The sequence below is a fragment of the Oryza sativa genome, chromosome 11, assembly GCF_034140825.1.
Source record: "Oryza sativa Japonica Group chromosome 11, ASM3414082v1".
Taxonomy (NCBI): Eukaryota; Viridiplantae; Streptophyta; class Magnoliopsida; order Poales; family Poaceae; genus Oryza; species Oryza sativa.
Window position 1 is genome coordinate 20,541,802 of NC_089045.1, and position 23,307 is coordinate 20,565,108.

Here is a 23,307-nt window from a genome sequence, read left to right on the forward strand (position 1 = left end):
TTTTTGCCACTTTGATTTTGCAAAAGCAATCTCTCTCTCCTTTTTCTGTTTATGAGCTAATCTGAAACAAAAATCAACAATATGTCCATCTTTGCCACAAAAAGAGCAAGTATATTTTTCACGTTGTTTAGACATATTGTTAGAGCAAGAAGATTTAGCAACACAAGCAGAAACGGGAGGTTTTGCATGCACAACATTGGATTTTGAAGAAGATGCATTCATGGTAGTCATGATACCAGCAGATTTAAACACAGTTTTATTAGTATCATGTTTAATCAAAATCTCACCACTTCTAGCACCAACACCTAACACAACAGGAGGATGTCTAATATTATGAGCATAAGGATCAAAACATAAACCACGGTTATTTGTGCTAACCTTTGATTGATCCAAAATCATATTGAGGTTCTTTTTACCATCAGAAAATCTTAGCAAAGAATTTTTTAAATAAGAAACCTCTTTTTCCAAATTAACACAATTTTCACAATCTACCATGACACCTTTGCCTTTACGACATTTGGGGCAAGAAAGCACTTCATTGTTTTTCACAACATCTTCCATGTACTCAACACGACCTAAAGCATCTTTTAGTTTCATCTTATTCAAATTACATGTTGAGCAATCCAAAACATCATGAGGTTGTTTTAACTTTTTAGCAGAAATCATGTTAAACATCAAACTAGCATGAAAAGCAATTTGATATTTTTGCAACAACTTTTTAATTAAAAACAACTCATCCAAAGTGCGTGTGTGCAAAGCAAAACTACAAGCAAGAGAAGATCTATTTTTCAAATCATGTGCAACATTAACACCTCTAATTTTTGAAATCTCATTCATTAAAACCTCACAATTTTCACAATCATCATCATTAGGAATAAGAGATTTTAACCTATCAATTTCAGATTTAAGAGATTCAATGATAAATTCCTGTTTTTTATACATCTTCTCACACTTTTTATTTTTTGCACTTAAAATATTAATAGCTTACTCAAAAGCACTCACCTCATTATCTTCATACTCTGTGTCAGATTCACCACGCGCCATGAAGCGAACATCGGAGACGTTATTTCCCTTATCATCATCTCCACTTTCACCATCTACATCACTTAGTGGCTCGAAAGCGGCGCAAACTTGTTGAAAAGCCTTCCTGAGATTCTCCATCTTCCTCCCTTGGTTAGAACCCTTCGACTTGTTGTAGTTGGGCTTGTTGTTGTTGGTCTTCTCACCATCTTTGTCTTCTCTTTTGCCTCTCCCAAGCTTAGGACAATGCGAACGAAGATGATCAATTGAACCACATTCAAAGCAACGATTTGGACCACCTCTTTTCCTGTTCCTGGCATTATTCATAGCTCGAGCAATTCTGTTAGCGACCAAAGCCAAATCCTCCTCCTCGATTTGTTCGAGTTGATCATCGGATGTGGCATTAAAAACAGCAAGAAAAGACGACTTAGATGAAGAAGCATCAACATCCAAAGAAGAAGAAGAAGAAACCAAAGCACTCGATTTGGAATCAACTTTGCGAGAAAGAATATTCATCTCATGTGTTTTCAATTTAGTATAAAGTGAATCCAAGGTCAAAGTAGACATGTTAACAGACTCCAGAATAGATGTAACTTTCATCTCCCAAATAGACATGTCGAGACCATTCAAAAAGTGACGAGAAATCTCAGATTGTGGATAATTAGCATCATAAGAAGAATCAACAGATCTAAGATCACTCAAAATTTTATTAAACCTAGAAAGATAGTCATCCAAAGCTTCTCCAGATTTCATCTCAAATTTAATGTACCCTTTTTAAAAAGATCTCGACGAAGCTCTTTAATGTTATTTGTTCCTTGATGAAAACTCTTCAAAGCATTCCAAATCTCATGAGCAGTTTCAAGATGTGCAACACGAGCATAATCAGAACGAGAAATCCCACTCAAAAGAATATTACGAGCTTTGCAATTATTTTCAAATTTAGTTTTTAAAGCATCACTATTAATGGCTTCAGGAATCACATAAGGATGATAAACTTTCTTCCAAATATCATAATTTTCAGCCATAATGTAAGATTGCATCTTACTACACCAATGAGGAAAATCAGTTCCATCGAAAATATGAGGCTTAGTTGAAAACCTAGTGGGAGTAGCCATGGCAAAAACTTTAGATCGATAAAAATCCAAAGAAGAAAACGAGGCTCTGATACCACTTGTAGGATCGAATCACAAGAAGTAAGCCAACCAGAGGGGGGTGTGAATGGTTGGTATACCCAAAAACCGAAAATTTTTAGCGGAAATAAAAGTTACCCTCGAAATCGATGGATCGCGGTCTGACTGAAGTTACCCTGCTGGTCTGACCGCCTGGTTGCCGTTGGTCTAACCGCCTGTACGTCGCCGGTCTGACCGCCGCTTGCAGCCGGTCTGACCGCTGGTAGATCGCCGGTTAGACCGCCGAAACCCGGTAAACACAAATCGAAGAACTCTTAAAGTGGATGACGACTTTATTACTTCTCTCTGTGTTTACAAAGTGCACCAACAACACTCCTTACAAAAATTTCGACTAAACTCGAAACCCTAACTCAAAACTCAACTCAATTGTTCTCTAAAGCGATACCGGGAAGCCTCACGCTCCCCCTCTATTTATACATGAGGTAGGCAGCCTAAAGCCACGAACCAAACTCATACTAGGAGTTCTAAACACCTTAGGAAACCCTCTAGTACAAGAAAAAAACTTTACATAACCAAACGTACCAAATTTGGACTCCTTCCAAATTCAACTCCGCATCCCATACGCACACAATAACTCAATCGTATGCCATATGGAATCTCCTTCAACCACGTGCATCAACTCTAGTCTTAGTATCCCGCATGATCTCTGACCACCACGGACGTCGTCTTATCCCCAAGCCGACTCCCGGTCCATCACCGCAAATACTCTCCCGAGACATCGAGTCACCTACACATGGAACAAACAAAGAAACCATATTCTGAGACCAAGCTATCTCCAACTTGACTCATTAGCAGCAAACAATAGTATTACATACGTATAGTATCCATCTAGAAGTCATAATCATAGAATAAACTCGGATATCCAAATAAACAACCCGAAACCGAAACCGACACAGTGTCGGCCGGTCAGACTGCGGGCTGCGCCGGTCTGACCGCGCATTACACGCCGGTCTGACCGGCTACCAGAGCCCGGTCTGACCGGTCACATGAAATAACAAATCCTATGATTCACCTGTAAATCCAATCATCTCCAAAACCACTTCGTGAATAGATTCCAAATAACAAAACCAATAATCTCCAATGCCCAATTGTTCATCACAGAATAATAATCAAAAGCACCTTTGATTTTACAAAGCTGCCACTAATTAAACCGTAAGTTCTAAAACCCTTATGCGTATGTCGATCGCCGTTGACATGAAGTTATGATCGGGTGTGTCTAAGCTCCAGCCTCCAACCCAATTAGAGGCATGTACTGATGTACGCGTGCACACAAACCAGAGAGAGCCCACATGAATTTCGCCCGTGCAAAACCAGTCCGTAGGGGTGATGGATCATCCAGGTCTAGCTGTAGCCGTCGCGACTGTGCCAATTGTACAATGTCACATATGGCCCTGGTAACCCATTCGAGTTATCCAAGAAGATTCAACATACTAAGCTAAGCGCTTTATAAATTGATTCTCCTAGGAATTCAACTCGAATAGAGTTAGGGTCACAGCAATAAGAAGCAAGAGTGCTACTAAACAAACCCTTAGGCAATGTTTGGCTAATGGGATAGTGAAATGATTTTCCACCCATCAAAAGACATCTTTAAATTCTAATCATTCATTCTCCATCTTTCATTTAATCCTAACCCTTTATTTATTTCCCAATCTCAATCCCACCTTTAATTTCCCATTATCCAAACACACCCTTAAATCTATTTTTTTAAGGAAAACCTTATATCTATCTTTTGAAACATACGCACTCCCTCTCTTTATAGAATTGTATCATGTTGGACACTGATATCCTCTTCAAAATACAATTTTGATTTCTATTGTGAAATACAATAATGGGAACCCTAATAAAATTGCAGTATATGTGATAACAATCCGGCACAGGTGGGGTCGGCCGAGGCCCAATAACTTAAGGTTGCCCGGACCCCAACAGTTCTTTGGCACACCCACTCAGGGAAAGGCCCAATCTCCTTAAAAGACTAGTCCGATAGGGGAAGGGTGGCTCTCCCTTTTAAGGGGCTTCCTCTTTCCCAATCTCCCTAAAAAACTAGTCCGATAGAGGAAGGGTGGCTCTCCCTTTTAAGGTGGCTTCCTCCTCCCAAGCTAAGCAAAGAGGAAGGGTGGCTCTCCCTTTTAAGGTGGCTTCCTCCTCCCAAGCTAAGCAAGGTGGGATTATTCAGAGGCTCACATGGTCGCCGCCTCCTCCCAAGCTAAGCAAGGTGGGATTATTCAGAGGCTCACACGGTCGCCGGCCGACTTTAGTGTCTCTGCCAGCGGGTAATAGTGGAGGATGTCCTCATCATTCCCACCCCCTTAACAAGGGCCTAGCTCTGATACCAAATGATAACAATCCGGCACAGGTGGGGTCGGCCGAGGCCCAATAACTTAAGGTTGCCCGGACCCCAACAGTTCTTTGGCACACCCACTCAGGGAAAGGCCCAATCTCCCTAAAAGACTAGTCCGATAGGGGAAGGGTGGCTCTCCCTTTTAAGGTGGCTTCCTCCTCCCAAATTAAGCAAGGTGGGATTATTCAGAGGCTCACACGGTCGCCGCCCGACTTTAGCGTCTCTACCAGCGGGTAATAGTGAAGGATGTCCTCATCAATATGCGAGACAAATCAACACGCACACATGATTGTCATGCATCGATCCAAATGTATAAAAAGAAGCGAGAGCTCTAAAATGTTAACAAACTGACCTTTCTGAAAAACTTATTTTAAAAATACACAGCACCAAAAGTTTATTTAAAAATAAGCCAGGACCTCAACATTAAACCCGATGGCATTGTGGTTCAATATCTCAGCTATCCGCTAGCAATGGCGACCTAAAAGGTGTGAGTGCTGAGCGCTTTGGCGTACTAAACTCCCAACCTCAGCTCTGACCTCAATGCCAAATTGGACCGCCAGTTACGATTGATGATAGATGTTGAACCCCAGTGAAATTTTTGACATAAGTTTCGTGGCACAACCTACTATTGAAACAAGTTTTTGAAAAGGGTATGGCAAACTTGAGGGCAAACAATCTGATCAGGATATTGTTCTCTAATCATTATCTTCATTTTTTTAAAGGATTCCAATTTATTATCTTGTCTTGCTTTTCACCAATCACATGTTTTTTTTTTCTAAATCTCATCAACGCTATAATCCTAAACCTCGCTCCGCTGCAATCTGCAATCGCTTTCAACCTTTTGCCCACACCATCAAACATGCGTGGTTCTCGGCCTAACTCGCTAGCTCTCATACTACTCCTTTCATCTTAATATAAATGTATTTAGTATAGTACAGAATCTAGACAACTAATCCAATTATTCATATTTATAGTTTGTGCATTGAGTTATTGAGGAAAAAGTGCTTGCAAGAGTGTGGGGTCTTCCAATATACTTCCTACATTTCAAGTTATAAGACTTTCTAGCATTGCTCACATTTATATATATGTTAATGAATCTAGACATATATATGTGCTAGATTTATTAACATCTATATGAATATAGATAATGCTAGAAAGTCTTATAGTATAAAACGGAGGAAGTAAATCATTAAGAGGTTCTTATTTTTGGAAAGGGATCTTAAAGGTCAGGTGCTGGGTGAAACTAGGATTTGAATGGCTCATTGGAGATGGTTTACACATTTGGTTTTGGCATGATGTATCGTGGGGTTCCTGTCCTTTGAAAGTGACCTTTTCCAAAATCTCTGAGACTTGCAACCAGCAAGACATTCTGGTTTCAGAGGTGATGAGATTAGCGTTTGGTAGTCTGACTTTTAGAAGAGCTTTTGGAGAAAGTGAGATTGAGGAATGGAACACACTGAGAGAAGTGGTTGATAACCTAGAGCTCAATCCAAATCCTGACATTATGAGACGGGGACTCACAACTACCGAATCTTTCACAACTCAATATCTATACAAAGCCATAACATTCAGAGGTGTGAGAGGTTTGAAGATGCAAGAGGTGTGGCAGTCCCCTAGCCTTATGAAAATGAAACACTTTCTCTGGCAAGCTGAGAGATGGAATCCAGTCAGCTGAACAATTTAAAAAGAAGGGGGAAGGCTCCGAAAAATGCCTTTTGTGTGGTACTTTGGAATCCACAAATCATATCCTTTTCATGTGTCCCATGGCGTCGTTTATCTGGTGTATTTGGGTGGAGTGTAATACCTCGAGATTTCAGTGAATTTTTCTTACTAATTAACTCTCTTAAGCACTCTCAATCTAGAGTTTTTATTGCTCTATTAGTGGCTGTTTGTTAGGTGCTGCGAACCACTAGAAATAATATAATCTTCAGAAATAAGTTGATATGCTCCCCGCTTATCATTCCTTTTCAAATTGTTTCTCATTTGCAGCAGTGGAAATCCCTTAGTGCCAAGGATGCTGAAGGGTTTGATATGGTATCTGAGGCATTGAGGGGGGCGACTACAACACTGAATACGCAGAGAGCTGGGATCGGTTGAGATGCTTACTTAGTCCTTTTAGGCTGGCGACTTCTACGTTCTATTTTACTACTCTGTATTTTGTTAGCCTACTGATGAACCCTGAGTTCCTCTCGACACTCAAGGCTGTTGTTGGCCCGATCTTTCGGTGAGTTGTGATAACTACGATTTGGGAGAAACGTTGACGATCCGACTACAACCGTACGAGACGTTGTGTTGCGCCTTTGCGATCGATACACCTCTCCGTTGAAGTCAGCAGTGTAGCAGGTGGCCGAATTGGATTCTGGCACTTGGAGGACTCGAACTTGATATCTTGTTGTTCATCCATGATATGAGCAACGGATGTATCCGTAGTAGCCATGGTCACATCACCTACTGATGAGTTGGGTTGTGTTTAATAGTTAGTTGTTCGATCTCTGTTGAACTTTGACTTGGTGCCTTTGTTGTGCCAATTTTTTTGCTGGGGCTTAAGTTGTAAAATGGGCATCCCCTGAATACTGTTACTCTCTTTTCACATTAGCTGGGCCTCTATGCCTTTTGTCCAATTATTTATATGAGTAAATTTCACAAAACTTGAGTTGGGTTGTGTTTAATAGTTAGTTGTTCAATCTCTGTTGAACTTTGACTTGGTGCCTTTGTTGTGCCAATTTTTTTGCTGGGGCTTAAGTTGTAAAATGGGCATTCCCTGAATACTGTTACTCTCTTTTCACATAAGCTGGGCCTCTATGCCTTTTGTCCAATTATTTATATGAGTAAATTTTACAAAACTACAGGTATTTTGACCAAATTATCACAAAACTACAGATTTAAGGAGTTGTATCACAAAACTACACATTTAGCACCAAATTTATCACAAAACTACATATTTTAGGTTAAGTATCACAAAAATGCATATTTAATATTGAACTTATCACAAAACTACAACTTTTAAAGTTTAAATCCTAGCACTATTGTTATGGTGGAGCTATAAACATTATTACTTTGTGATTAAATTGGTTCTAAACCTGTAGTTTTATTATAATTTAGTTACTAAACGTGTAGTTTTGTGACACTTCATCTTAAATGAGTAGTTTTATGATAAATTTGGTGCTAAATGTGTAGTTTTGTGATACAACTCCTTAAATCTGTAGTTTTGTGATAGTTTGGTCATAGTATCTGTAGTTTTGTGAAATTTACTCTATTTATATTTATAGTATTATAGGATATATCACCATCCTAAATACAACAATGGGAGTACCAAACAAATCGATTTACTATGGCAGTGTTTAGTTTCCTTTAAACTTTTAAAAAATTCCATCACATCAAATGTTTGGACACATACATGGAGTATTAAATGTGAAAAAAAACCAATTACACAGTTTGCATGTAAATTGCGAGACGAATCTTCTGAGCCTAATTACGCTTTGATTTGATAATGTGATGCTACAGTAAACATTTGCTAATGATGGATTAATTAGGCTTAATAAATTTGTTTCGCAGTTTACATGCGAAATCTATAATTTGTTTTGTTATTAGTCTACGTTTAATACTTCAAATATGTGTGTTTATACTTAAAACATTTTCGGCACACGAACGCCTACATTTCATTTGAGAACAGTATTAATAATACATTTCAATATTTTAGGAGACGGAGCAAGACAGGGGTCAGAAACCGTTGGATCGAGATCCCACGGCTTAGATCGTGTAATCTCGGTCGAATTTCGCCTGCGGCGGGACCCACAGCCTGCCTCTCCGCCTCGGGTTTGGGCCCACCCGCAAGAGGAGAGACACCGCGAAGCCTTTAATCCGGGAGGGTTCTAGAAACATCTAGGCTCTTCTCAGGCCCCGGCCCCGGCCGCGAACGATCACCGTTCACCACCACCGCCTCCGCCGCCGCCGTCTCTTCCTCCCCCGCATTCCACCCCCCGCGCCCTAGCGCAGCAACCAACTCAACCCACCCCTACCCTTCTTGCGTAATCTTCGCTGGCCGGCGGCGGCGGCGACGGCGGCTCGCGAGCGCGGCGCACGGTCTCCCCCGCCCCGCCCGCCGCGCGACGGTTAGCCGGCGCCGCAGCTCCTCGCGTTCGGAGCACAGGCCACCACCCGAACGCGGCCCCTCATCGCGCGCGGCTCCGTGCAGCCGCGGACCTCGACGCCCGGCGGCTCCTCCATTCCTGCCGCAGGCAGGCCTCTCTCCACGAGACGACCGGAGGCTTCCGCGCGCGCGGGGGGGCCCGAACAGCAGCGGCTCCCGTGAAGCACCCGCCGCCGCCGCCGCCGCGCCGCGTGCCGAGACGACAGGTGAATCCCATTTCCGTGCGGCCGGGCGGCCACTTCCGCCGCCTCAACCGCGTACCTCGACGACCGGCGGCGCTGCTCACGGTCGGCGGCGTCCCCGAAGGCTCGCTCAACCTCGCCGCAGCGCGCGGGAGCTTTCCCGAAGGTTCTACCTAACACCTCTCTCTCGGGGCACGACCCTTGCCTCCCCCAAGGCTCAACCTCCCGGCGGCGCGCAGCCGGCCTTCTCAAGTGCTCGCCCTCGCCGTGCGCGCCCGTAAGTGCCATGACCTGAAACTAGATTGTGCATTTTCAATCTACAAGTTGCAAGGTTACTAACGCATACATATTTTCAGATTTAAAGTTTACTGGTAGATAATTTCATATAAACTTTTTGAACGACAATTTCATACAAACTTGATTCTTAAAGTGCTCATCGTTTTGATTTCTGCAGTAATGGTACTTCAGGAAATTCCATATTGATCTTAATGAACGCCTCCCACCATGCAATCTAATTTGGTGATACTGAATATAGGTAATAAACTAGTTTAACAGGTAGTAAGTACCCATAGCTATAAATGCAATATTTGAGGTGCTTTGTCATATTTATATTCACATTCATATGTTGTCCGAAATTCTGAAAGAAAGCATTGTTGACTACATTTGGATAAAATGCTATCAAGTTATGGGGGACTGAAATTTTGGCTGCCTGGCTGCTCCAATCGAGCACTGGATACTACTTTATTGTGTTTAAATTTTCAGGCGTTCTGTCTCCTAGTCCCCCCCCCCCCTCTCTCCCTCTCCCTCTCCCCTATGCAACTCCATGCTCTAACCAAATTTCTCCTTCAAAATCATTGCACTGCTACACTTCTTTCTCATTTCTGCAAGCCACACCCAGTGAGCCGATGAGGCATTCGAACATTAAATCAAACCTTTGATAATCACTTGCTCGTTAGCTTAAGATATGGTTGGCGATTCACTTCAATTTCAGGAAATGATAGTTTACACTAGCGGCAAATGCTAATTCTAATGAAATTATCAATGTTAATTATGATCTGGTTGATAGTCATAGTGCTACATTTAAAATTAACCGATATGTATCTATGTAAATATGTATGTAGTATGTTCCGATAGAGACCAAATGATAGGCATGCAAACGAATTTTTTTGTCTGTTGTCAAACCGTCATAATGTACTATATACCATGTAAAGCCTTGGAATGTACGCATATTGTTACTACACTATTTTTATGTGATCATTGGCGCTTAACAACTTCACCTCCTCATGACCAAATCCCAACTCTACCACTAGCATAGTAATCCAGTAAGGAGTGATTGCTTGGGTATGTTTGGACCGTTTGCTTTGAAGAGCAAAGAAACCAATGAACTTTCCTTTCCTGCTCAGCTAACTTGTCCGCTGAAGCATATATTTTTCTTTTGGGCTTAAATGCTGATATGTTTGTAGAGTATGTTCACGTTCCAATATATGTTGTCTTGACCAGCTAATTTTGAAGTTTGCAGGTTTTTCTACATCTTCTGAAAATGGCAGAAGTGATTACAGATGCACCTCTTTCAGTAAAAACCAAAGTATGCAATCAGTACTTTCCAAACCATGCCTTTATCTAACAGATAACTTTTTTTAGTTATCTTCATTACTTCACTTAATTATATCTGCATACAGTCATAAATGTGTGTGTGCTTTAAGCACATTTTCTTATTTTATTTTTCAACTAATTGTAGGCTGTTGACATGCTGGAGTGTTATTTGATTGATGCGGATGTGAAAAGAATGGATGATGATTTAAAGTACTGTCAAGGTTCTATTCGATATGGATTTGACATCTCATCTTCAATAAAGACAACTTTCCTTTTGTTTGAGGATAATAGAAGTGCACAAGACACAGTTGATAAGTTGAATTTAATGAACCACCCGTCCATTATGAGAAGCTTAGGTGATGTGATTTGTTTCGACCAACACCTTCCAAATCATGTTCTGCCTTTTCCTTATTTCGACACGACCTATGCTGACTATCTAGACAAGAAGAGCAATAAAACTTTTGAGTTCAAGAGATTTACACCGGAATTTATTCAATTGACTAGGTAAGTTCTTTTACACATCAATTATATGCATGTATTTAAAAATTTATAATTTATTTGGTTATTTAAATGTTTATAGCCAGGTAGTCCATGGAATGTCAGCTCTGCAAGAAAAAGGATTTTGCTGTCCAAACCTGGAGGGCAAAGATATCTTCAAGGAGAATAATTGTATCAGTGCGAAGATATGGCATTTCTGCATTTGCACAGGTTGCACAGGAGGTAACTGTAATTTTTCATTTATTGTGCATCAGAGTACAAATTTTATAGACTTTGTGTAACTAAGTCACATTATATAAACTGCTTAAGCACACCCATATAACAAGTTCAACATAGAAGTTGTGGGACTTTGTACCCATCTTACAAGTTGTTTTACCTTAAATGCATACTACTTTTCCAATATAAATGGAAGTGATCATTTCTAATTTTTTTTAGTTTCTTGCACTCATTGTAGATAAGCATACTGATTGGAGGAGGCTTGGACAATTACTTAAAAAGACTGCTGTTGACCACAAATGCCTTACTATAGAAATTGAAGATCTGTGCACTAAGATAAACAAAGGCATACTTGAAGGGTATGCTCTTATCCTTTCTCTTTTCGAATGTTGAGCTATGTTTTTATAGAAAATTGGAGAACTGATATTAGCGCTACAAAATATGTAATTTTTTTCTTGGCTGAGAAAGAAATTATGTTTTGATAATTCATACTGTAGCTATTGAGATACACTGCGAATAAAACTTTGCATGAAGTGTCTCTGTGAACTAGTTGATTTCCACATTTCCTTGTTTTCTTTCCTTTAGCCATGCTATATACAAAATTGAACAATTGCCACTTCTAGACATGCCAGCTCAAAGATTACAACTAGTATAATGGCATTGAATGTTTGAGAAGATGTTTAGTTGAATATTTGCCACTCTGTTCTATTCTTAACAGTACTTTACCAATCAGTATAGTAGAATTTCCTAATGAGATGGAAATGCCCCTGGTCAAAGAAGTATTCAACCTGCATGATGCATAGATCAATAAGTAAACATTCCTGGAAGTAATACTCTACTATGATGCTGCCCAAAACATGTATAACTGAATATTTTCTGCCATGTCCTAACTTCAGTAGTACTTGTACCAATCTGTTTAATGGAATGGCCTGATGAGAGAAATATTCCTGGTCTCAAAGTATGAACCCACATGATGCATACATCATCTTTAAGCATTCTTGGAAGTAACAATCTATGCATTGGAAGTTGTTGTAAGAAATGAATACACTCCTGATTACCTTTTGCAGGATGTTCCCTAATTGACGGATTATTTATGTTCTCTAATTGAACGGGTTATTTACGTTTCAACAATGAATTGTTAATTTCTTGTGAATTTGAATCCAGTTCGCTACAGGCTGCATGTACTGTTCCTGGACAGCATGCAAAAGATAGTCTCATATTAATATAGCTATACATATCCAAGTTCAATTCCCATACAAATTTTTTTGTTGATAACAGTAGTGTCAACAAAGACCAAGAAGATCAAAGAAACATCCTAGTAAACTCACAAAGACAGAAAATGTTCAGGAAGAAAGAAATACATTATTATTATTATTATTACCGGCTACATGGATTGTATGGTCCGATCACTTTTGACTCCCTAGGATTATATTTATTTGGCAGGGGCATCACTATCTTGTTATGTTGGATTGTTGGTGTGGTTCACATGCTGGTATATATTACAAAAGATTAGCTAGATTGGCCAATATCCAATTACACACGTTTTGGGTGATTTCTTGAAGTGGCAATATTTGGAATATCACTTATCCAAATTCCCCTTTTTGATACGCAGACTATTTTTTGAACTAACTAGGAAAAGTCAATAAGTGAGACTTCCAGTATTTAAACCTTTAATAAGTAAAAGTTTGTGTCAAACTTGTGATTGTCCTTCAAAACCTCTTGTGAACTTTGCGTCGCTTACAGCTTGTTTTGTCCAGTTTGTATCAATGTAAGTACCTGTTATGGCGGCTCTATGGAGCAGACATACCACTGACATAGGTGTTATGGCACCAGCGTAGTAGCAGGCTTGGCAGCACCTAGATTTGGTGGTCGAACCAGCTAAGAACTGCAGATAACTAATCTTTTGTCATGGGTCAGGGTTGCATCACAACAGTCCTAGTGTTGCAGCTGTGCTGGATGAAACACTGACAAGTGGAACCTGGATGATGTGGGAGAATTATACTAAGTTTAGCATCAAATGAAATGAGATCCTGTCTTCTATTTCTACTATTGTTCTTTCTACTTTGGTTTCCTTCTGCTCCACACCCTGATTTCCTTATTTCCTTCCCAAATCACTGTAGCTTAACTAGGCTTTCTACTTTGGTTTCCTTCTGCTCCACACCCTGATTTCCTTATTTCCTTCCCAAATCACTGTAACTTAACTAGGCTTCCCTGCTGGTAATCTACATGTACAGTTAGCCTCTAGGCTGTTTTTATTCTTTGTTCTTGCTATCAATATAATGGCAGCCTCCTGCGCTGACCTTTTGAAAAAAAAAACTTTAACTTGTACTTATATTCTGTTGCTTATTGTGTAGTTCCATTTCATATAACTTGTCCTTATATATTCTGTTGCTTATTGTGTAGTTTGATTTCATGCGAGTCCAGGTCATAACTTAATATAAGGAATTCATTTTCACTGATAGTAAACTCAATACAAGTCTTCGAGTTTTATAGCCGCCGATGTGTAGTTGGTTAGACCGCCAAACCCGATGAAACACAAACCGAAGAACTCTCAGAGTAGATGACAAATTTATTGCTTCTCTCTATGTTTACAAAGTGCAACAACAGCACTCCTTATAAAAAATCTCGACTAATCTCGAAACCCTAACTATACTATTAACTCAATTGCTCTCAAAAGCGATATCGAGAAGCCTCACGCTCCCTCTCTATTTATACATAAAGTAGGTAGCCTAAAGCCACGAACCAAACTCATACTAGAAGTCCTAATCCACTTAGGAAACCTTCCTGTACAAGAAACAAACTTTACAAACTCCAATCATACCAACTTTGGACTCCTTCCAAATTTGACTCCACATCCCATACGCACACAATACCTCTATCGTATGACATATGGAATCTTCACCAACCACGTGCATTGAACTCTAGCCTAAGTATCCCGCATGATATCTGACAGTCATGGACATCGTCTTATCCCCAAGCTGACTCCCGATCCATCACGGGCAATACTCTCCCGAGGCATCAAGTCACCTACACATGAATCAAACAAAGAAACCATATTCCGAGACCAAGCTATCCCCAACTTGACTCATCGTTAGCAAACAACAGTATTACACACATATAGTTTCCATCTAGAAGCCATAAATATGAAACAATCACGAATATCCAAACAAACAACCCGAAATCGAAACCGACACAGAATCGGCCGGTCAGACCGTGGGCTGGCCGGTCTGACCACTCGATCACCTCCGGTCTGACCGGCATACACAGCCCGGTCTAACCGGACCCAAATCACAGCAGTTCCTGTAGATCACCGGTAAAATCCAATCATCTCCAAAACCACTTCGCAAATAAGTTCCAAATATTAAAACCAATAATCATAGATGCCAATTTTTTATCACAGAATAACAATAAAAAATACTTTGATTTTACATAACACTCTTGATTTCCTTGCCATCCAAATGATCCAGCAAATCAGCATGAACACGCTGTCGAAAGCCATCCTGTAGCTCGTCCGAAAACGCAGTCTCGTGTTAATCAACCAATCTGGCAGCTTAGCACTGGCGTCTAATTTTGTAGGTTGTACCACCAAAATTCCTGATGAAAACCGAACTGATTTTTCTCGGATTGTGGATTCACCTTCGTGTGTTTCTGTGGAATTGCAAAGGGATCATTGAGCAAAGCAGTTATCTTGTATTGGGTAAAATGAATGGCCGTCATAGACCATCCAATTTGCCAGAGAACATTATATATCACGGTGAAAAGAGGCTAACTATACAGATATTTTTTTTAATGGAAAACTGTACAGATATAGACAATTAGGGATTAAAATACTGATGTGTACTGAACATAGTTGAACACCCTTATAGTAATGAAGAAGGCGTAATTATTTTTGAGACATGAGAGCACAACAAATAAAGCATTAGCTGCGGTAGAAAGGTAAAAGGAATCAATAGAACTTCAATTAGCCTGTCATATTTGCTAAAGCCAACCAGATGCTTTTTGTTGCTTTTTGTTCAACAAATATAAATTACTCCATATAATGTATTTACTCCATATAATGTATTTCTTGGTGAAAGGCATGCTAAAAGAAAAATAAAAGTAAATACAATTTTTACACTTGCAACACAATTTGGTCGATTCATATAAATATAACTCTTCAATGTGGGCCTGCTCGCAAGAAACCTAAGGACCAATAGCAAGAAATTGATTTTTTATTTCATTGACACCGAGGTAGCTGCTAGATTCATTCAAGAGTTATTTAATTCACCAGCCCAGAAGATGTGTAACAATATCGGTATCCTTGATTCCTCTTTGTGCTGCATATTCGGGTAAAAGTAAAGAGGCATATAATATTAGATTCAGAGTTCTATAAAATGATTTGCAGAATTAAAATCTACCATAGCATACATTGCAGTTGTATTTTTTAGATAATGGGCAATGTCCGGCCTCTGCATCCTATCCTAATGTGGATGCACACGGCCAAACAAAGTACAATTAGAGGTACATAGACCGAGCTTTAACAAAAAGATTACATAACTAACCTAAAAATTACATCCAAATAAGCAAGTTTCATACACGCAAGAGAGAAAAGCAAAGTCTACACTTGTAATCTTCCTCTAGAATTCCAACCATGCTTGGAGAAGAAATCCATCACATTGGCTTCCAGCAACATTTATCCTTTCTTCACCATGTTCCCATCTTCTTCTTTAAGCAACAAGGCCCATTGCCATACCCAATTTGTTCCTTTGAATATTTACATGCATAAAAGAATTAATTTTGGTACCATTAAATACCGCATCATTTTGGCATAACCATACCGCCCAACTTAATGCCCCAATACATCCTAGAAAGTGATATTTTAGCTTAGCTTGCAAACCATTAAGCCAACCATTGAAAAGATGCGCAACACTATTAGGTGGTTGAATACCAAAAGGATAATATGTATAGCACTCCAAATATACTTTACAACACGGCATTCAACGAAAAGGTCATGCATGCTCTCATTAAAGCTAAAAAAAAACACTTAGTGCTACCTTTCCACTTTCTTTTCGTTAGATTATCCTTTGTTAACATGACTCCCTTTTGCATGTATCACAGGAAAATATTTATTTTCAGCGGAATTCTATATTTCCAAATCAAAGATTTCCTTGGTATAACATCTTGATACATAATCGCCATGTACATAGAATTTATTGTAAAAGTTCCATCTCCTTTCAACTTCCATTTGAACAAGTCACTTTGTTCCGAGAGGTTAAAATAACCGACTTTTGCCACTAATTGTCACGTCTTGATTGTTTGCTTTTTGTTCTTTTCACTTGTTTGTGAAAATTCACCTTTAGTTTGTTCACCTAAAATAGCTTAATAAAAATTTCGTTAAATCAAAAGGGTTTAATGTGATTAATTAATTAATTATGCTGCTTGTTTGTTTTGTTGTATCTTAATCGAAGTTAATTGGATTTAGTTTGTATTTCGGAAGTGGATCTCAAATTCCTAATCCAATTTCGCCCAAATCCAATATTCATGCTCAATTCCTGTTATTCTAAATCCTCCTAAAATTCCAAATACTTCACATTTGGAATTTCCTAAAATGTTCCTGTCCTTTTCCCTTTTTCCTTCCTTTCTTTCTCTATTTTCCTATTTTCCTTTTTGCCCCTTCTTCTTCCTTATTATTTTTTCCCTCCTACCTCCAGCCGGCCACCTTCCCTGCTGCAGGCCCGAGGAGGCCAAGCCAGAGCCCGCGCCGTCACCCTCGGCCCGGCCTTCCTCTCCTCCACATCTCCCTGGCCCACACCGCCACCGACCTGACCCAGCCTACATCGCATCGCCGCCAGACTCCCGCACCTGGTGCTGCCTTTCCAAAACCGAGTCGTGATACGCCACATCATACATGCATGATGGGAGCAAATCCTCTGGATAATAATGACATAGCATACTATATTCTTACATTAACGGGATCGGTATAATCACCGTGACCGTGAGAAGCCACCGCCGTTGCTGTTTTTTTCCTTCATGCGCCATCGCCGTCAGTGAGCTCCGAGGCCGAAGCCTCTTTTTTCCTCCCACGCCACTCCCTTCTCTCTTCCCCATCTCCGGCGTACGTCGCCCGCTGCGGAGCACCGTCCACACGCTGTCTCAGAGCCCGGTGCTACACCATAGCATCCGCCTCCATCTCCTCTTGCCGGCGCCTCCTTTCTCTGATGCTGTCATGCGCCGTCGCCGGTCACGCCATGGTCGCGTCGTGCCCATGGCGTCGTTGGTGGAGGGCAGCCTCTCCACCCATGTGCCACCGACATGTAGGATCCCGCAATTAAAAAACCCCAAGCAATCTAAGCCGTCCAATTCTAGATTGAATCTCAACCTTTGGATCTACATAGTCCTTTCCATTGCCACGTCAGCCCTAGATCTTCCCACGTCATCGCCATGTCATCCATCTTTGTCCATGTGTCGCCACGAGGCAGTCCATGTCAGTCAATCCATCATGCACCGAGTCCACCCAACCCAAGCCACTTACCAGTGGGCCCAACATATTTTTGTATACAAAAATAATTCAATTCCTGAAATTAAATATCAGGATTTTCTCTAAATTCAAACTTCCGGAGGTTATAACTTTTTCGTTCGAACTTCGATTCTATCCGTTCTTCTTCCTAAATTATTCTAAAAGCGAACTCTACCTCCTAGTTCAGTTTGTTATTTTTTTATGTTATTTAGTTAGACTTTTCTTTTGTTTATTTATTTCTCGTTTGAGATTGTGTAGACGTTGGAGTAGAGGAGCAGTTCACTACAGAAGACGCGATGCAAGGACAATACTTGAAGCAAGGCAAGTGCACTCTTTGAACATATTGGACCCAGTTTATAAAACATTTTATTTTGAATACATGCATTATTTTATTTATAAACTATCGATGGGTAGTGTGACCTACTTGTTATTATACCCTGCCTTTGATAATTATTGGGCTTTCTGAGTGTGAGTATTGGACTCAACTCAAGGTAAAGTAGATATGCTTAGCTCTGCTCAAGGTTGTTTTACAAGAAAAATGTAATTTTGATTAATCATATACTTATTATAGTTACTTTTATATAAACTGTGTGATTGTGTCACAAATTTTGACAGTTTGACCCTTTGCAAAAACTAATTTTACAGATGAACCGTGGCCAAAACTTATTTAAAAAATGACCCTTTTGTTCAGCGCCAAATAGCACGGCGCTGAATACACGTTGGCACGCTGACTCAGCCTCCCATCCACGGTGGCACGGCATTCAGCGCCAGTCGACGTGGCGCTGAGGTGTCTAAGTTCAGCGCCATACGATTTGGCACTAACAAAAGAGTCATTTCTGAAATAAGTTTTTGTCGCGGTTCATTTGTAAAATTAGTTTTTGCAAAGGGTCAAATTGTCAAACTTTGTGGTGGTTGTGTGCTATCTTTTCAGTAGCATGTGTTGCATCGTGTAATAAACAATGGATGGATAAAACGTTTTGGATTGGGGTGATGGGTGGTTTTGTGTGAACCTGGTTAGGCGGTAATGTGTCCGTGTGATCATTACCGAGTATGGTCTATGTGTGAGCCTATTGTTTAGTTGTGTGCTATTTTTGCTTAAAGGGCCAACTATGTGTCCTTAAGTTGCTACCCTATGTTGTGTGCTATTGTAGTTTTGGCAAGTTGCCCTAGCCAATTAAGGACTTCACTTCATAAGTCATTGATCCGAGCCTACCGTACAACCACATGTTCTCATGGGAAGAACCTGGCCTAGTAGGATTCCAAGCCTTGGCACTGTCGGCCCATGTGGTTAGATGATAGGTGTTAAGATTAGCTATAGGTACGTTCTTCTCTGTGTGAGGGGAAGGTGTTCCATGGGGGAAGGCAGTGTTGGGGCGGAGTTTCTAAAAAGCCTTGTTACAGAATCCTTGGCTGCACACAACCTAAAGTGTGACACTTGTGCATGGCCGTTAAAAGGATGATGTATCTTATGGGTCAACTTGTACAACCTCTTCAGAGGGGTAGTTTGTGAAAACTGGGAATGAGCTATATGCAGGTTAATAAATATAGTTATGTGGTCCTGTGTGGATAGATGGTTGGTAACACTTGTTATTTATAAATGTTATTTCAAACCTCTGTTTATAAATTATTTATAACTGCAAATTGTTGTGTTATGCAAAATAGCCATTGCCTTCTTTGTCAACCGTTTGCTTAGCAAACACCTATTCTGTATTTCAAAGTTTTGGATTCTGAGGCCACCACACTCCTTAGGGCGACATAAAACACTCTATTTGGCCAACCTATACTTCTTATGTTCATCACACTACCAAAAGCACATGGACCTGTAATAGTCTAGCTTCTTAAGTATACCCTTAGGTATATAAAAAAAGAGAGCATGAGCATGGCCAAACTACTCAAAACTGAATTAATCAAGACCAACCTCCCTCATATCGACAAGTGTTTTCCTTTCCAACTACTTAATTTTTTCTAGAATCTATGCTCAATCGTTTGCCAATCCTTGTTGGAGGTTCTCTTATGATGCATTGGGATACCCAAATATTTAAATGGGTACTTTCCCATATCACGCCTGAAAATCTTTACATATTCCATCATCACTTCCTTTGCCCTGCCATAACAAAAAAGCTCACTCTTATGAAAGTTGATCTTAAGCCCGGATTATTTCTCAAAGGTTCTTTAGCACTAACTTGAGATTCCTAGCCTCCTCCAGATCATGCTCCATAAAGAGGATAGTATCATCTGCGTATTGTAGAATTGGGAGTCCATTCTCTACAAAATATGGTACGAGTCCATGAATTTTCTTTTGCTCATTTGCTCTCTGAATCAGCAATGTTAACATATCAGTCAAGTTAAAGAGTATTGGAGACAACGGATCCTCCTGTCTAAGCCCTCTTTTTATTTGGAAGAAGTTTCCAACATCCTTATTCACCTTCACAACTACACTCCCTCCTCTCATAATCATATCAATCCACTCACACAACTTTGATGAGAAGCCTTTCATCTTCAAAGTTTGTTGCAAAACCTTCAATCAATTTTATCATATGCCTTCTTAAAATATAATTTCAAAATAACCCTGTCTCTTCTTTTCCTATGGATCTCATGAATTGTTTCATGTAAAATTACTACCCCTTCCATAATGTTTCTCCCTAGAAAGAAGGTTGTTTGTGAAGGTCTACCTTTTGAGCTACAAGAGCCACTCTATTGGCTATGACCTTAGTAAAAATTTTAAAGCTCACATTCAAAAGACAAACTGGTCTATATTGTTGAATCTTTCTTGCTTCCTCTTGCTTCGGTAAAAAGAGTAATGATGCCAAAGTTTAGGCTATGAAGGGGTAACTTCATATCATGAAAGTCATGAAACATAGCCACGAGATCATCCTTAATTATATGCTAGAACATTTAATAGAACTCTGTCGGAAAACCATTTGGTCACGATGCCCTATTATGTTCCATCTGGAAAAATAGCCTCCTTCACTTTGTTCTCTGAAAAGCTTTTTTGTTAACACTTCATTTTCTTCTTCTGAAACCTAAGGTATGTCCTCTCTTCAAGATTCCATCAAGGAAAAGTTATTTTCCACCGGAGCCCCAAACAGGTCTATAAAAAATTTATAAAATTTGGTAATGTACTTCTTAATCTCTACATCCCCTCTGACTACCCCTTCCTTCTGTTCCAGCTGAAAAATCCTTGTCTTCCTATTCTTGCCATTTGCTATCAAATGGTAGCATTTTGTGTTTTGATCCCCTTCTAAGATTTGCTTTGTTTTTGCCCTTTGTAGCCACTTAATTTCCTCTTCCCTCAACATATATGATAGCCTTTGTTTCACATATTTTTTTTATGTCCAGCTCCTGGCTAGATAGTAGTTGAGACTCCATCTTCTTATCTAAATCCTCTGCTTTCGTGAATAGAGTAGCCTTTTTCCTTTTTATATGCTCCACTAATGTTCTAAGTCCATATCCTCTCAAAAACAGTCTCAACCTCCTAATCTTATTTTTCCATTTCTCTAACTTGGTCAACCCTCTAATTTCCTTTCTCCAAATATCTGTGACCAATTCCAGAAGACCTTCTCTTAACAGCCACCCTAACTCAAATTTAAAAAGCGGTTGTTTATTTTTGTGAGTCCCTGATCTAGTATCAACCAAAAGTGGGGTGTGATTAGAGAGCTCTTTGTTCAGTGCTCTAGCAGTAGCAAGTGGAAATCTTAGTTCCCACTCTGTATTGGTAGGCACTCTATCTAATTTTTCAAACGCCGAATTTTGCATAGAGCTTGCTTAAGTGAACTTGCGATCAGAAAATGGTAACTTGTCAATGACTGCATTAAATAAAAAATAATGATAGAGCTTGCTTAAGTGAACTTGCGATCAGAAAATGGTAACTTGTCATTGTACCTATCATTATTTTCCTCACTTGGATTTCTAATGATTTTCAAATTCCCTCCCACCAACAATGGATGCGATACTTTATTACACGCATTCACCAACTCCACTAGGAAGTCCATTTTGAATTCCTCCTTAGTAGCTCCATAGACTGCCACAAGAATCCACTGAAAGCCATCCTCCTTATTTCTTACATGAACTTGACATAAAATTCTCCCTCATCAATTGATGCCACCTCCATAACCGCTAACTCCTAAGTGAATCCCACCAGACCTTCTGTTGGCAACTTTTTTGACAAGTCGACAAGCACGATCGCAACACCTACACGCCTTGCGGTGATATGGAGTCGCCAACCACCTCGATCTAGTCAAAGAGCCAAATCAAGATGGGTTTTGCAAAAAGAAAAGCTAAACCAGCTAGTGGAGCCGATTTAGAGATCAAAATCAGCCTCTAGGCCGATTTAGATCGATATGAGGATAACTACCCGTCTCATGGGCAAAACGGAAGGTTTTCAGGACAAACCTACAAAGAGGTGTCGCACTCTCGCAGCGGCGGCGGACGGTTTACGGCGCAAACCGACAAAGATGGACTAAAACTAGGGTAAAATAGAAAATATAGTAAAAGAACGATTCAAGTAGATTGTATTCAGGGGTTTTACAATGAACCGGCCTTGTCCCTTATATAGGGGTTGGTCTTGCCCTCTACAGGCCCTCCTCCACGTCCAACTTGGGATAGAAACCAATGGAAACACGAAACATGCCTTCCCGAGCAAGGAAACCCGAGACCCGACGAAAACAGAGTCGGACTCGGACCCTGACGGTCTGACCGCCCACATACCTGCGGTCAGACCGGCCCTACTAGCCGGTCAGACCGCCCATATACCTGCGGTCTGACCGGCCCTGTGAAGGAAACCCGACACTTTCCAAACTTTGGCAATTTTCCTCTATTTCGTCCATAGGTGCTAAATTTGGGTGTAAACACCTTCCTCTCGGTCTAGTCCAATGCCACATGAAGTCTCTACCACCACATATATGCTTAAGACATGATTCAGAAAAATCTTTTTTACACGTTTCTAAAAGAGCAATGAAGTCTAGCTTCTTCTCTTGGACGTGTCACAGAGGAATCTAAACTTAACCAAGTCTCACTAAGACATTATTCCAAAAAATAAAAAATCCCTTTCACAGTTGACATTTTTTTAGGGAAAATTGGAGCCATGCCATTATAATTTTGCAAAATTTGAGATATGCCATCCTGACCCACATGTCATTGACTCATGTGGGTCCTATATGTCATTGAGATACCGATGGCATATCTCAAACTTTGCAAAATTATAATGGCATGGTTCCAAATTACCTTTTTTTTTATATAGCTTCACAATTCTCACCCCTTCTTCAACTTATTATGATATTTCTTATGCTTATAAACTCGGATGCCATTATGCATATCACAACGCAGGTGATTTTTTTGCATCATCCAAAACCTCATCCATTAAATCCCCACATAAATGCCCAAGGACCACGTTATGCATCTCATCTTCTAAATCCAACAACTCATCGTTATTATTCTCACAAAACGAGTCAAAAGCTAAAGCAAGTTCCACCTTACTTCTCTCTAGACCCTTTAGGCTACCAACTGAGTCATACACGTCTAAGCTAGATTTTCCTAGGTTCACCCCTAGGTTTTGCAAGTCCTTAACTATAGAAGAATTCGAGAAAGAACAAAACGAATTTTTAAACTTATTACCTGGCTGGGAA

At 40.1% G+C, this 23,307-nt stretch overlaps 1 protein-coding gene across 7 annotated transcripts; it reads left to right on the forward strand.

Annotated features, from left to right (window-relative positions):
- The first annotated feature begins 8,432 nt into the window (after window positions 1-8,432).
- Window positions 8,433-12,638, forward strand: LOC4350598 (uncharacterized). Of its 7 annotated transcripts, XM_015761220.3 has the most exons (7): window positions 8,433-9,157; window positions 9,335-9,415; window positions 10,400-10,465; window positions 10,619-10,977; window positions 11,054-11,193; window positions 11,426-11,546; window positions 12,255-12,638. In XM_015761220.3, exons 3-7 carry the CDS (start codon window positions 10,421-10,423, stop codon window positions 12,268-12,270), a joined length of 681 nt encoding a protein of 226 aa, XP_015616706.1. In that variant the 5' UTR covers window positions 8,433-9,157; window positions 9,335-9,415; window positions 10,400-10,420; the 3' UTR covers window positions 12,271-12,638. The 7 variants fall into 7 exon arrangements, 6 of the variants coding, with proteins under 6 accessions (XP_015616706.1, XP_066161236.1, XP_025876933.1 ...); XR_010737315.1 differs by lacking the exon at window positions 12,255-12,638 and having other exon boundaries at window positions 11,058-11,193; window positions 11,426-11,733; XM_066305139.1 differs by lacking the exon at window positions 9,335-9,415 and having other exon boundaries at window positions 10,393-10,465.
- Window positions 12,639-23,307: the final 10,669 nt, after the last annotated feature.

What these genes read in the sequence shown, in the direction of transcription:
- LOC4350598 (XM_026021148.2), top strand. Translation starts at nt 10,421, where the DNA reads ATGGCAGAAGTGATTACAGATGCACCTCTTTCAGTAAAAACCAAA. An exon ending in CTCTTTCAGTAAAAACCAAA is followed by an intron (nt 10,466 to 10,618) that starts GTATGCAATCAG and finishes AACTAATTGTAG; the next exon opens with GCTGTTGACATGCTGGAGTG. An exon ending in TTGCACAGGTTGCACAGGAG is followed by an intron (nt 11,194 to 11,425) that starts GTAACTGTAATT and finishes CACTCATTGTAG; the next exon opens with ATAAGCATACTGATTGGAGG.